Genomic DNA, 14,791 nt, shown 5'->3' with positions numbered 1-14,791 from the left:
TTTGCTTTGAAACACGGTGTGTACGCTTGTTGAGTTTGTGTAAGTGTCACTGAGTTTTCTTACGTTTTTACATGTCACGTCACGTCAGTCATATGAATCAACCGTAACCATACCTTGCTTATCATGTATATTTTCCTTTTATACACCAGTCGTATGTATCAAAAGTTACATTGCAGTGTGTATTTAACATGAATCATCCTTACAATACGTCGTTTTCTCTCTTTTGATAGTTTGAGGCAAAAAGGCGTTGCAGTGAAGGGCGAGCACTCCAAGATTGTGCTTCGACGCCATGTTGGGTCGAATACGTTGAATTGGTCTATGGTTGAAAGCAGACACGAAGGGTATGTAACTTTGTAAGCCAGAATGACTCTTAATGGCTGATCAGAGCAAGTCGTAGCTGAGCGCATGACATAACCGTGCGGTAATCTTGAACTTTAGTGTGTTGAAATTTTATACGGCCAGTAGATTGCAGCCATTTCGGCGCATATTTACCTTTCACGGCCTATTATTCCAAGTCACACGGGTATAGGTAGACAATTATTAACTGTGCCTAAGCAATTTTGCCAGGAAAGACCCTTTAGTGTGTTAAATTCATAGCTCAGAATTTAGTGGCATTCTTAGGCGGGGATGTAGCTCAGTCGGTAGCGCGCTGGATTTGTATCCAGTTGGCCGCTGTCAGCGTGAGTTCGTCCCCACGTTCGGCGAGAGATTTATTTCTCAGAGTCAACTTTGTGGGTAATCTTGAACTTTAGCGTGTTAAATTCATAGCTCATAAAGCTAATCAGTGTCAAAAGCTAATCAGAGGATTGGCATTATCAAACGAACGTTCTCATTTCTTGACAAGGACACCTTCTTAAAGCTATACAAAGCCTTTGTGAGACCACTGGTGGAATATGCTAATGTGGTGTGGAGCCCATTCCTCAAGAGACAGTCTCAGACAATTGAGAATGAGAGGGTGCAGCGTCGAGCAACTAAAATTCTAAAGGACAGACTCAAATACTTAGACCTCCACTCTCTGAAGGGAAGGAGGACAAGGGGTGACCTAATACAAACATATAGAATTATAAATGGGGTGGATGATATTGACATGCACAAAATATTCACATTCAAGCAGACAGACAACACCAGAAACAGCCAGGGAAAAATCTTTGTTCAACACTGTAAAACTAACAAGCGCAAGTTTTCGTTTTCTCATAGAGTTGCTAACAATTGGAATGCACTATACCCGCTAACATAAAATTTGCACCCACAACCTTTTTTACGACTTTGATTGAAAGCATTGAAAGAATAGGGATTTAGGCATGCAAAGTATCTGACAAAGAAGGGGCACCATGAGCTCAATCTGTCAATTAATTTCACAACAAATGTTCTTTGGTTTGCTTAGTTACATGGACTTGTATCAAAAATAAGTCAAGAATGTCACTGGATTCTGAGCTATGAATTTAACACGCTAAAGTTCAAGATTACCACTTTGTGTGCAGACTCTCCTCGGTGTCCGAACACCCCCGTGTGTACACGCAAGCACAAGACCAAGTGCGCACGAAAAAGATCCTGTAATCCATGTCAGAGTTCGGTGGGTTATAGAAACACGAAAATACCCAGCATGCTTCCTCCGAAAGCGGTGGCTGTGGGAGTTTCAGCCCATGAACAAACAAAGTGGCATTCTTTACTTATTTTGGATACAATTGCAAGTCCCTTTACTCAACGAGCCAAAGAACTCTCGTGAAATTAATTGACGGATTGAGCTCCAAACTTAAGCATTATTAATTAATTTGGTTGTTTGATCGACGTCCCCAGTCGCAATTCACGGATAGTTTCGTCTTCGAGTTCGACGCATGTAAACGAAATGCAATCGTACACAATGGTACAGTTCATTCCGTAACTTCAAAGCGGTCCTGCTAATTACCGTCAACTGCCGTTACGGAACTACCGTCAACTTTTTGTGTCTTGAACTTCTTTTTTTCCCCTAAATGCAGGTGGCTGAGTTCGAAACTTGCGAAGGTAGCGGAATCGCCATTTGGGGCGATTAGCACGGGATTTTTGTGATTCACGAAGTAGAAGTGGATGACTAGGCGGGAGCGAGCACGTGATTTTTTCAGGCGAGCCGTGCGATTGGGTCCTGCTAATTACTAATTTAAAAATCCCAGCGTCGCTCACAGTCTTCTTCTTCTTCTTGTCGCTCACACTAGTTGTCAGCCCGGACAGCAAGACAAATGATGCCGCTCCAGTATAAAATCCCAGCGTCGCTCACATTCGTGAGATCAAAATCAGCCTAGTCATCTACTTTTACTTCGTGAATCACAAAAATCCCGTGCTTATCGCCCCAAATGGCGATTCCGCTACCTTCGCAAGTTTCGAACTCAGCCACCTGCATTTAGGGGAAAAAAAGAAGTTCAAGACACACAAAAAGTTGACGGTAGTTGACGGTAATCAGCAGGACCCCTTCAAAGGGATCTAAAATGACTTGTTTCACTTACAAGTGCAGGTCCTGCAAATTTGGAGGCTTACATGCCTCTGAATTCTAAGCTATGAATTTATTACCTTCCTCCTTCTTCTTCGTTCATGGGCTTAGACTCCCACGTACACTCATGGTTTTTAGCACGAGTGGATCTTTACTTGTATTACCGTTTTTACCTTGCCATTCAGGCAGCCATACGCCGATTTCGGGGGAGGCATGCTAGGTATTTTTGTGTTTCTATAACCCACTGAACTCTGACATGGATTACAGGATCTTTTCCATGCGCACTTGGTCTTGTGCTTGCGTGTACACACGAAAGGGGTTAAGACACCAGCAGGTCTGCACATAAGTTGACCTGGGAAATGGGAAAAATCTCCACTCTTAACCCACAAGGCGGCAGCGACCGGGATTCGAACTCACGACCTCCCGATTAGGAGGCCGACGTCTTACCACCACGCCACTGCGCTCGTCTTACACATTAAAGTTCAAGATTACCCACCGCCATAATACTTTTAATATCGTAAACAGCTCAGTTTACTTTATGTTCCGTCATGGTGTCTCCTACTTCAAGCGTCATGGTTTTGGTGCCAAATCTGTAGGATTCGATGGGTCTCAGACTCTGTATACACTCCAACAATCAGAAGCTCTGTTACAAATCTGTAGCCAGTGAAATTCCGCTTAACCAAGTCATTAGGAAGTAGCCAATGAAAAATCAGTCTGACATGGGGACTTTCGCTTTCTCTTTTTTGGAGTGTTGAGGGTTGGCAAAAAAAATGTACATTCACATAGTACACAACCGTTTCTAGATTGATACACACTCCAAGTGTGTCCCAAACACCAACAATAAACTGCCGTGAAGCATCAGTTTCTTGTGTGTGTGTGTGTTTGTTTTTGTCTGTGTTTGTTCCCAGCGTATGAATTAAAAGTGAAGTGTTCCTTCTCAAAATGGTGTCGAATGACGCTCCGAGTGTTGATGCGGTTCAGTGTCTGGTCTTTTAAGTACACCCCGGGAATGTTATCTACGTTACAGCAAAGGCCGTGCAGCATCAGATTGTTTTTGTTTCTTTGTACTCTTATAGTTATAATCAACTGCTCTGATGGCAAATTCGCTTCACAACCGGAAGTTAATGCCGGAGTGTATACAAGATTCTGACCCCTATATACATTCTGAGTGCATATAGCCAGTGAGCATGGTTTATTGTGTCCAATACACGTAAAATATCATCTCTGTAATAATATTGGATACAAATATTGTTTCTTGTACTTGCAGCTGTAGGGATGACGTCAGCGGGCTTTGTTTATCTCACACAAACTTAATACTATTCACCTCCCCCTTAAGTGCTCCTTATCAAACTTTGGCCTTTGACTCTAATTTGTGATGAATAAATTGAATTTAGGGTAAACTCGACTGAATTACATGACAAATCTGCTTCAGTTGCAAGATCTTGACATGCTTTTCTCCCTCGAGATAATTGTACTGTTCGAAATTGGTGGAGATAAATTCAGACTGAAGTTAATTTTGGCTGACGCCCGGGTGACGTCCTCCCGATAGCTGCATGTGTTTGTTCTTTATGATGATATTGATGATCAGAGCTAGGCTATAGCAAAAGTTCACACTCAGCCGCATCAGTAGAACATCAGACAAATATCTATTCTACAGGTTTATTCACAAGAGTGGAGCATAAAGTAAAGCAACATACAGTATCACTCAATAATAGTATCTATCAGAGCTTAGCATAGTCTGGCCAAGGGGCAGATGGAGGACGTTTGTAATTATTTACACACAAAAACTAGGCAACATTTATATAACGCACAATAAGAAAAGTTGTTTAGGACGATTACAGTAGTTAATATCTTCTGTTAAACTGGCTTGTTTCCAGCTGAGTACATCAAGAGTAAAAATCTTAACATTCATACCTGAAAGCCCAACGCTCAGTGTCACATTTTGATATATTGGATGGAATTCTCTTGCATTTTCAAACTGTCAATGTCAGAGGACAGAACCTGACGGAGAAATCCAGTGAACCAGCTTATGACAGATGTGAAATAAACGTGCACCCTGCACAGGTCAGTTTGGTTGTTCATTCAACTTCGTTCAAGGTTAAAATGTACCCTTTTTTGTTCATATCACTCAAAAATGTACTAGGGTAGAGAAAAAATGATAGCACTTAAAGGCATACTAACGCACTCCCGTGTTTACAAAGTGTAGTTTGCCAACAATCGATGTCAAACGCACCATAAGACCATATAATGACGATATGTCACCATGCGCGGACCATAATACATGCATTACAGCTTGTTCTAGCTTCTGAAAAAGTGAGGATGTCAACAAAGCCGCGGTGTTAGCTCCCTTGCATCAACGTTACATGTGTTGCCAAATCTATAAATAGGACCATCTAGATCAAAATAAAAATTCAAATATCTCAACATTTAAGGGCTCCTAGACCACAATATTTTGCAGGGAACTTAATTTAGTCCAGCTCTGGGTAAAGCAATTAGCGTGTATATTCATCAGCTTTCTATGCCTTTAACCCTTTTAACACATTCACAAGATAGTGCTAAAACGAAAAAGAACTCATTTAGAGCCACTCGTTGGTTTTTTTATGGTTCTTTAAGATATGGAGCCCTTATTTTATGCTTCAACCCTATTTTTATACAAATGCTGAATTTCTTGTTTTTCTAGGCCTTGAACTGTCACGGACCATCAACACGTTGAATAGTGAACAGTCCCCCTGTCAGCGCTTTGCACAGGGATCAAATGAGATCGTCAGTGCCATGAACAGTCACGGACCGTCAACACCTTAAACAGCGAACAGTTCCCCTGTCAGCGCTTTGCAGAGTGATCTGATGGGATCGTCAGTGCTATAATCAGTCATGGACTGTCAACGCCTTGACAATTAAACAATCAGGGACCACAAGTAGTGAACGGCCACAGACTGTGCCTGTTAACTTCAACATGGAGGACAGGAACGCAGCAGTTCCATCAGCCGTCAAGGTAGAGATTGATGTGGCAGGAGAGGCACTGCAGTGTTGGCACGTGGCTGAACCGCAGCCAGCAGGTAAGGCTAACAAACACTCAGACACAATAAGGAACAAATGCAACAGCCATGCAACTCATTTACTCTGCTATAATCATGTGCGTTACATGCATATTGCTTGCTATAATCATGTGCATTACATGCATATTGCTTGCTATGATTCTTGTTCAATTATTATCCCAGTGACTTCTTTCTACACCGGCAGGGTTGGCCTAGTGGTAAGGCGTCCGCCCCGTGATCGGGAGGTCGTGGGTTCGAACCCCGGCCGGGTCATACCTAAGACTTTAAAATTGGCAATCTAGTGGCTGCTCCGCCTGGCGTCTGGCATTATGGGGTTAGTGCTGGGACTGGTTGGTCCGGTGTCAGAATAATGTGACTGGGTGAGACATGAAGCCTGTGCTGCGACTTCTGTCTTGTGTGTGGCGCACGTTATATGTCAAAGCAGCACCGCCCTGATATGGCCCTTTGTGGTCGGCTGGGCGTTAAGCAAACAAACAAACAAACAAACTTCTTTCTACAGACCTGTGTGACACTTTCACACTCCGTTTCAAACCAACAAACGTTGAGGGGTTCGAATCCCGGTCGCTGCCGCCTGGTGGGTTAAGAGTGGAGATTTTTCCGATCTCCCAGGTCAACTTATGTGCAGACCTGCTGGTGACTTAACCCCGTTCGTGTGTACACGCAAGCACAAGACCAAGTACGCACGGAAAAGATCCTGTAATCCATGTCAGAGTTCGGTGGGTTATAGAAACACGAAAATACCCAGCATACCTCCCCCGAAATCGGCGTATGCTGCCTGAATGGCGGGGTAAAAACGGTCAAACACGTAAAAATCCACTCGTGCTAAAAACACGAGTGAACGTGGGAGTCTAATCCCATGAACGAAGAAGAAGAAGAAGAATAACCAAACAAACATGCTCCTTGCCTATCAGCATTGTTGGCTCTAAGTCGATAATATGACATAGGTTTAGTCACGGAGACAAGCTTAACACAGGCATGGGAATGGTCCGCGGATCCGCTAATTTCAGCGGTTTTCGTGAGGAGTATCAGCGGGGGACAAAAAATTCAGCGGGAAAAAAAAATCCCTCAAAAATCGTAAATGAGGTTTTTATTCTCAAACAGTCGGGTGTCTTCAAATGGCACAAGCCACTATCCGGAACTGATGGTTGACTTCAGCTTTTGTAGTCTTGGCTGTCCCACGTGATATGAAACAGATGTTCGCGCAACATCCGCTGCATGTGGTTTACTTGTCCGAGACAAAGACGCGTCTCTTGTGTTCGATTTGAAAGAAAACTTCATGTCTTCGGTATCGAATATTGTTCGACGCGGCCAGGATTATGACGAAAAAGGTGTGGTTAACCAGACACGCCCGGTCAAGCAAGATGCACCCTTTGTGACAGAGAAATTGTGTAGAGCAATCGTGGTTTCATTGCCCTCAGCGAGCATCTACTAAGGAAAAGACACAAGGAGAAGAGAGTGAGAGCAGTCAGTGAATGTTTGCAAGAAAGTCATAAAGTATGCACAATCCTTTGTTCACAATTTTTAAAACTTAAAGTTGCAGTTAAAACACCTGCATATTTATGTTAAATTAAATGCTAAACTTTGTCCCAAATACCCCTCAGATTGCGTAGATTTTGATCTTTAAAATTCTTTTTTTCCGGGGGAGGACACTTGGACCCCCCTGTTTTTTGGTCCCTCTCCTGTTTTCAGCTGACTTTTTATTCAGCCATTCCCATGCCTGTTAACAGTCGGGGCCTACAAACATAGACGTTGGGATGTTTGCTATTCTTCCTGTCAGCTGAGGCATTTCATCGAGGGACAATACAAATATGACATTTGCCTATCGAGTCGTTCAGCCCACGGAATAACTGTTACAGAGACCTAAAGCTTTTTATCACCCCTTCTCGTGCCAAGCTCTTCATTCAAGGCATTATTGAACATGGGGCATTGTAAATGCTTGAAATGTTATCCTCCTTTAAGCGGCAAAGAGCTGTGTAACACTAACACCTGCTAACCCATACGATTTCGCCGTATTTTGTACGCATGATTATCTGGAATACGAGCAGTACGGTCAGTGGGAAAAAAAATACGGCAAAAATTCCCAGACTAATAATCTTCGCAAGCCCATCCCAAAGCCAATCCAGTCTTTTGACACACGATTACGGTTTTTGTCAGTAAACATTGAAAGAAACGTTTTTTGTAATTTAAATGCATCTTTGTAGGATCATATTTTCCATGTGAAATTTGGTATAAGGCTGTCATAAAAAAAGGCTTATCAGAAGACATACATTACGTAGTCTAATTTCTAAAATCATTACATTTAGTGATATAATTATAAAGTCTTCTTCCACAACAGTGGCTAGTGCTGAAAGCTATGTTTAACCATTAGGCAAAACTTTTATCAAAAACATAAGAAAAGGAGTTGTATTTAGATTAATATTGGATAGATATGAATGATAAGGCCAAACAAAAATATATGTTGGTTTAGAGTAACGTCACTAAAAACAATAGGGCCGGTAGGTCGGCTTTTTATTTTTTTTATTTGATTTTAAAGGAGGTTAATTACTTCCCTTAGTCTCAGTGTGGTTTGCAAAATGTGCCAAAAATTGTGTTTTTTTGAGAAATGAAAAAAAAGTTTAAGGTTCAGGGGGAAAATATAGGGTTACCTTAACCAACATATATTTCTGATTGGCCTATTCAAGTTTGCTTTTATGGATGTCTCTTGCTTTCTTTTGCAGTGCAGGTCAGGGTGGATGTGGCCACAGAGAACACAGCTAGTATGCCTCTGGTGCTGGCATTGGAGGGACAAGCTGCAGTGAGCACTCAAAGTGATACCTGGCTGAAACAAGAGATGCAGACACCCGAAACACAGACTGCAGTCAGCACTCACACTGATACCTGGCTGAAACAAGAGATGCAGACACCAGAAACACAGACTGCAGTCAGCACTCACAGTGATACCTGGCTGAAACAAGATATGCAGACACCAGAAACACAGACTGCTGTTAGTTTGCGCAGTGAAATGTTGCTAAAACAAGAGATACAGACACCAGAGAAACAGGCTGCACTATATACTTACCATGATACCTGTCTTGTTCAAGATATGCAAACACCAGAAACACAGAGCGAAGAAAACACTGAAAGTGATACATGTATCTGTATATTACAAGGGATACAGGCACCAGAAACACAGCCTGAAGTCAACACTCTCAGTGATACATGTATCTGTATATTACAAGAGATTCAGGCACCAGAAACACAGCCTGAAGTCAAGGCTGACAGTGATACCTGGCTTGTACAAGATATGCAAACACCAGAAACACAGCCTGAAGTCAACACTGACAGTGATACCTGGCTTGTACAAGATATGCAAACACCAGAAACACAGACTGAAGTCAACACTGACAGTGATACCTGGCTTGTACAAGATATGCAAACACCAGAAACACAGACTGAAGTCAGCACTGACAGTGATACCTGGCTTGTACAAGATATGCAAGCACCAGAAACACAGACTGAACTCAACACTGACAGTGATACCTGTCTTGTACAAGATATGCTAACACCAGAAACACAGACTGAACTCAACACTGACAGTGATACCTGTCTTGTACAAGATATGCTAACACCAGAAACACAGACTGAACTTAACACTGACAGTGATACCTGTCTTGTACAAGATATGCAAGCACCAGAAACACAGACTGAACTCAACACTGACAGTGATACCTGTCTTGTACAAGATATGCTAACACCAGAAACACAGACTGAACTTAACACTGACAGTGATACCTGTCTTGTACAAGATATGCAAGCACCAGAAACACAGACTGAACTCAACACTGACAGTGATACCTGTCTTGTACAAGATATGCAAACACCAGAAACACGGACTGAAGTCAACACTCACAGTGATACCTGTCTTGTACAAGATATGCAGACACCAGGAACACGGATTGAAGTCAACACTCAGACTACAGTTGAGACTCACAGTGATACCTGCCTGGAAAAAGAGATGCTGACACCAAATACACAGACAACAGTTAGTGTGCACGATAGTGTAGATATCGATTCAAGTTTCAGAAAGTCTGGTCATATGAACCAACACATGTTAACATATCGTGAACATCCATGCATAGAGTGTGGTGCCAGTTTCACCAGGGCTTGTGCTTTGAAGCAGCACATGTTGACACATGCAGGTGCTGTAGCATGCACAGAGTGTGATGCTAAGTTCATAAGTTCTGGTAAATTGAAGCAACACATGTTTACACATACAGGAGAGGTGGGCAAAAAACTTGCAGACACACATACTGGGAAGAAAAAGCATGCATGCACAATGTGTGGTGCTATGTTTACACTGTATTGTAACTTGCAGCAACACAAGTCAGTACATATAGGGGAGAAAAAGCATGCATGCGCAATGTGTGGTGCTAAGTTCAGACTGAAGGCACAATTGAAGGCACACATGTTAACACATACAGGGGAGAGAATGCATATGTGTGAGGAGTGTGGTGCTATGTTATCATGGTCATCTTCTTTAAAGGATCACATGTTAACACATACAGGGAAGAAAGATCACGCATGTACAGTATGTGGTGCTAGGTTTGCAAGGTGTAGTGATCTAAAGCGACACATGGTTACACATACAGAGGAGAAAAAACATGTTTGTACAGAGTGTAGCGCTAGATTCAAAAGGACGAATGATTTAAAACGTCACATGTTCAAACATTCAGGTGAGAGAAAGTATGTGTGCACAGTGTGTGGTACGAGGTTCATACAAAGTGGTAACTTGAAATACCACATGTTGAATCATTTTGGGAAGAAAGACCATGCATGTGGAGTGTGTGATGCAAGGTTCACAAGGAGCAGTGATATGAAGCGACACATGTTGATCCATACAGGAGAGAAAAAATATGCATGTACATTGTGTGGTGCTAGGTTCGGCTGGTTGAGTTCTCTGGAGAAACACATGTTAACACATACAGAAGAGAAAAGTTATGCATGCACAGAGTGTGGTACAAATTTTGCACTGTCTGCTACATTGAAAAAGCACATGTTGACGCATACAAGAGAGAAAAAATATGCTTGTACAGAGTGTGGCGCTAGATTTAAAAGCACGGATGATTTAAAATGTCACATGTTCAAACATACAGGTGAGAGAAAGTATGTGTGCACAGTGTGTGGTACAAATTTTGCACTGTCTGCTAGATTGAAAAAGCACATGTTGACGCATACAAGAGAGAAAAAACATGCATGCACAAAGTGTGAAGCTAAATTTACACTGTCATCTGCTTTGAAAAGACACATGTTTGAACATACAGGGAAGAAAAGATGTACATGTACGGAGTGTGGTACTTGGTACACATCACCCAGGTCTTTGAGGCGCCACAGGTTAACACATACAGGAGAGAGAGAAAGCATGCTTGTCAAGTGTGTGGTTCCAAGTTTCTAGAGTTTGAAGAAGCATGCATTGACACATTCGAGAAAGAAAAAAAGTGTATATGTATATGTCTGCACAGAGTGTGATGCAGTGTTCACTCATTCGTTTCGATTAAAGCAGCACATGTTAATACATGCAGAGAAGAAATAATATGCATGCACAGAATGTGCTGCCAGGTTCCCGGTGCTGGCCTGGTAATTTAACCTTCGCCGGTCGTCGTGGGTCTGTGTTGACCGAGAAGGCTGTTTAATTGCAAATATCTCTTAAACCAGTTGGAATGTTTTAATGAGCTTTTAAAAATGCCTCAGACAACCCTTATGTCCTAAAAGATCATTAAATTTCAGCGAGAAGTAATTAAAAAAACAAAGGTCAAATTTAGACTACACTCGGAAGACATGGTGGGGCTGTGCAGACCCATGTTTCTTAAACTGAAGGAACTTACATAAAAACTATGGAGAAAAGTCACAAACCTTCAGGTATTGGCTCTAAACATCATTTTCTACAATCTGTTAAATTTTGGAGTTAATAAGCAAGTTGTATGGAGCGAAATGAATACATAATTAATACATAACAGTGTGGGTCCACACGGCCCCACAACGTCTACAGAAGTGTATTCACGTTTTTCTTTTTTTGAGAAACTTTAGTCCGCACACTTATGATTAAATTAATAATATGATTTAATTACTTCTCGTGGAAATTTAACCACGGCGTCTACGGAAGAAGATGCACGTTTTTGCTTCTTTGGAAAGCATGGGTCTATGGAAGGATATGCATATGTTTCCTTCTTTGAGAAGCAATATTGGGGAGATTTAAGTCGGGAAGTCCCCCCCGCGGGTTAGGGGGAAGAATTTACCCGATGCTCCCCAGAATGTCGTAAGAGGCGACTAACGGATTCTGTTTCTCCTTTTACCCTTGTTAAGTGTTTCTTGTATAGAATATAGTCAATTTTTGTAAAGATTTTAGTCAAGCAGTATGTAAGAAATGTTAAGTCCTTTGTACTGGAAACTTGCATTCTCCCAGTAAGGTAATATATTGTACTATGTTGCAAGTCCCTGGAGCAAATTTTTGATTAGTGCTTTTGTGAACAAGAAACAATTGACAAGTGGCTCTATCCCCTCTACCCCCTTTCTTCGTCACGATATAACCTTCGTGGGTGAAAACGACGTTAAACACCAAATAAAGAAAGAAAGTCGGGAAGTGGGTAGACAGGGGGGGGGGTCTGAAATATTGTTGAGGAATTAACAGGGACATTGCTTGATGGCAGACTCAAAAAGTTAGGGGAGAGCAAACTTCACGGTAGTCTGTGTGTAGTCGAAAACCGGGTCGGGCGAAGGTTAAGGTGACACATTTTAACACGCTTGGAATAGGTAAAACCCCATTATTTTAACAGAAAGATACCCTGTATGTTAGTTAGTTAGCTATTGCTTTTCGGGTCTAGCGGACCATAATAGGCCAAATGCTACATGTATGATAATTATGACATGATGTGCAGAAATCGACACTTTTCTAACAGAATCTTGTCATTTGAAATGAACATTAAACTATTAAGTATTTTTTTTAATGGTACATTTGATTGGTTAACCTTCACCTTTCTTTGTGGGTCGTGGACGACCCAGAGCCTCACAAAACATGGTCTCTATCTCTGAAACTATTTTGATGTTTTAATTGAGACTTCATTTAATCTCTAATCACCGTATGACCTTACCACTCCCCAACTTTTGACAGATTATATTTGTAATCAAACAAGTAAACGATGACATAATTTGAACTACACAGTCCGGATGACGTGGGTCATGGACAACCCATATGGAATTACGTAAGGAATTTTACGTTGTTTATCCTTATTCGGATGGTGTGGGTCGTGTACGACCCATACCTTTGCAAAGAGGCGGCAAAACCTGGGTGTATCCCTATTCAGATGGCGTGGGAATACTTTTTACGTTGAATCCTTCTTTGAAAAGTATGGGTCGTACACGACCCACATCATCCGGACTGTGTAGTCCAACGTGTGATCCGGTGAAGGTTAAGGCTATAATTTGTATGTGATGTAAAAGTTGCTATGTCCACTTGTCTTATGGAGAACATATGACATGAACAGAGAAAAGGCTTGTGCGGTATGTATGCATGTATGGGTGTGCTTCGTGGTTGAAAACGACGTAAAACACCAAGTAAAGAAAGATGTATGGGTGTGTATTTGTATACATTTCTGACTGTGGTATGTGTCGATGACTGCTAATGAATACATTTATATGTAGAGTGGAACCCTCTTTTTAAGAACCACATAATGCAAGACTCCCTCTCTTTGAAGATCCTGTTTTCTTAGATTTTATGTTCATAACCTCTGTCATTTTACCTTGATTTTAAGACTCCCTCCCATTTGAGACCGGGCTCCCTAGATGGTTTCGGAACCCCCTAAGTATAATTTTTAGGGGGTGCAAGGACCCCCTCAGCTGATTTTTAGAGGGTCCCAAAACCGGTAGGACTTTTGTCAGTTCGGTGATACCTTCACTAAAGTGTTTTTTGTCACATCAGTTTGATTTACCCCATACATGTACATTTGTGGTGATTGAGATTCGGCAGGACATTTCCTAATCTTCAAAATACAGCCAAGGCAAGCGTATTTGTTTGTCAGTTTGTATCAACTGTGATCAATGAGTCATGTTGCTGGCAAAAAAAGCCAGAATACTGAATACTTTCAATGGGAATTTTTATTTTTTTTTTAAATTTTTTTTTTTTACAGATGTTCACAAAATGATTGTCTTTTTATGAGAATATACACTTAGAATTGCCTTGTTTGCATGCTTTGGGTTTTATTTAGTGTGTGTGTATGCGTACGCGCGCTAGTGTGTGTGTGTGTGTGTGTGTGTGTGTGTGTTTTCACTTACTGTTCCAAGACTGACAAATGTGTGCCTAATTTCATCCTGCGTTTTGATTGCACTTGGCTTACTATACTTTTGGATTTTTTTCCGATCTCCCATGTCAACTTATGTGCAGACCTGCTAGTGACTTAAAGCTGTGGTCTATTTATGACTATCCGGGGCTACGTGGTTGAAAAGATAGGGCTGAAAATCATGTACAGATTTCTGTACAGAGTACCCCTCGCGGGTTAGGGGGAAGAATTTACCCGATGCTCCCCAGCATGTCGTAAGAGGCGACTAACGGATTCTGCAGGGACGTAGCACCCGGTAGGGCATGTAGGGCGACCGCCCGACCACTTTTTCCGTAAAAAAAAAAAAAAGAGAGAGAGAGAGAGAGAGAGAGAGAGAGAGAGAGAGAGAGAGAGAGAGAGAGAGAGAGAAAGAGAGAGAGATCTACCAACAGAACACCCCACGTAGTATTCACGCGATGGCATAAGGTAGGTTTTTTTTTTTTTTTTTTTGTGTGTTAGTCTTGGTCAACTGCTGGAATAGGATGACGTCTTATTTTGACGAGAACGTCACACGTGACGAGTTCCGTCAGGCCATAAAAGTATTGGCGCCAATTTAGTGAAAATTGCTTCTTCGTCCGTCTGCTCCCATGAGAAACAATGGAGGTAAGAAATGTTTTGTATATTCTGTGTGTGAAGCTGGGGTCAGACTGAGGGGTGAGTGATTGTGTGTCAACCGTAAGTACGCCATAACAATTGAGTAACACAGTAACTTGTGGGGTTAACAGTGTCACATGAAACAACATGTAGAGAGAGAATTGAACAATGGACACAAGTGTGCATCCTGGTTGTGATGGATCGAAAACGCGCTAAAAATATTCTGACAAATCCCTCTATTTTTCAGTCATCACTCAGGCTGCCAATGTTGATGGCTGGACGGATCAATAAATTGCTTGTTTAGAAGTAAACCAGTTTGTCAATCCTTGCTT

At 41.7% G+C, this 14,791-nt stretch overlaps 1 protein-coding gene across 1 annotated transcript; it reads left to right on the top strand.

The window, feature by feature from the left end:
* The first annotated feature begins 263 nt into the window (after positions 1-263).
* On the top strand, positions 264-14,035 carry LOC138974173 (zinc finger protein 135-like). Its single transcript, XM_070346879.1, has 3 exons — positions 264-341; positions 5,142-5,517; positions 8,235-14,035. Exons 2-3 carry the CDS (start codon positions 5,415-5,417, stop codon positions 10,946-10,948), a joined length of 2,817 nt encoding a protein of 938 aa, XP_070202980.1. The 5' UTR covers positions 264-341; positions 5,142-5,414; the 3' UTR covers positions 10,949-14,035.
* The last annotated feature ends 756 nt before the right edge of the window (positions 14,036-14,791 follow it).

Source organism: Littorina saxatilis, linkage group LG8, assembly GCF_037325665.1.
Source record: "Littorina saxatilis isolate snail1 linkage group LG8, US_GU_Lsax_2.0, whole genome shotgun sequence".
NCBI classification, from domain to species: Eukaryota; Metazoa; Mollusca; class Gastropoda; order Littorinimorpha; family Littorinidae; genus Littorina; species Littorina saxatilis.
Note: the sequence above shows the minus strand (reverse complement) of the source record. Positions and strands in the feature narration are given on the sequence as shown.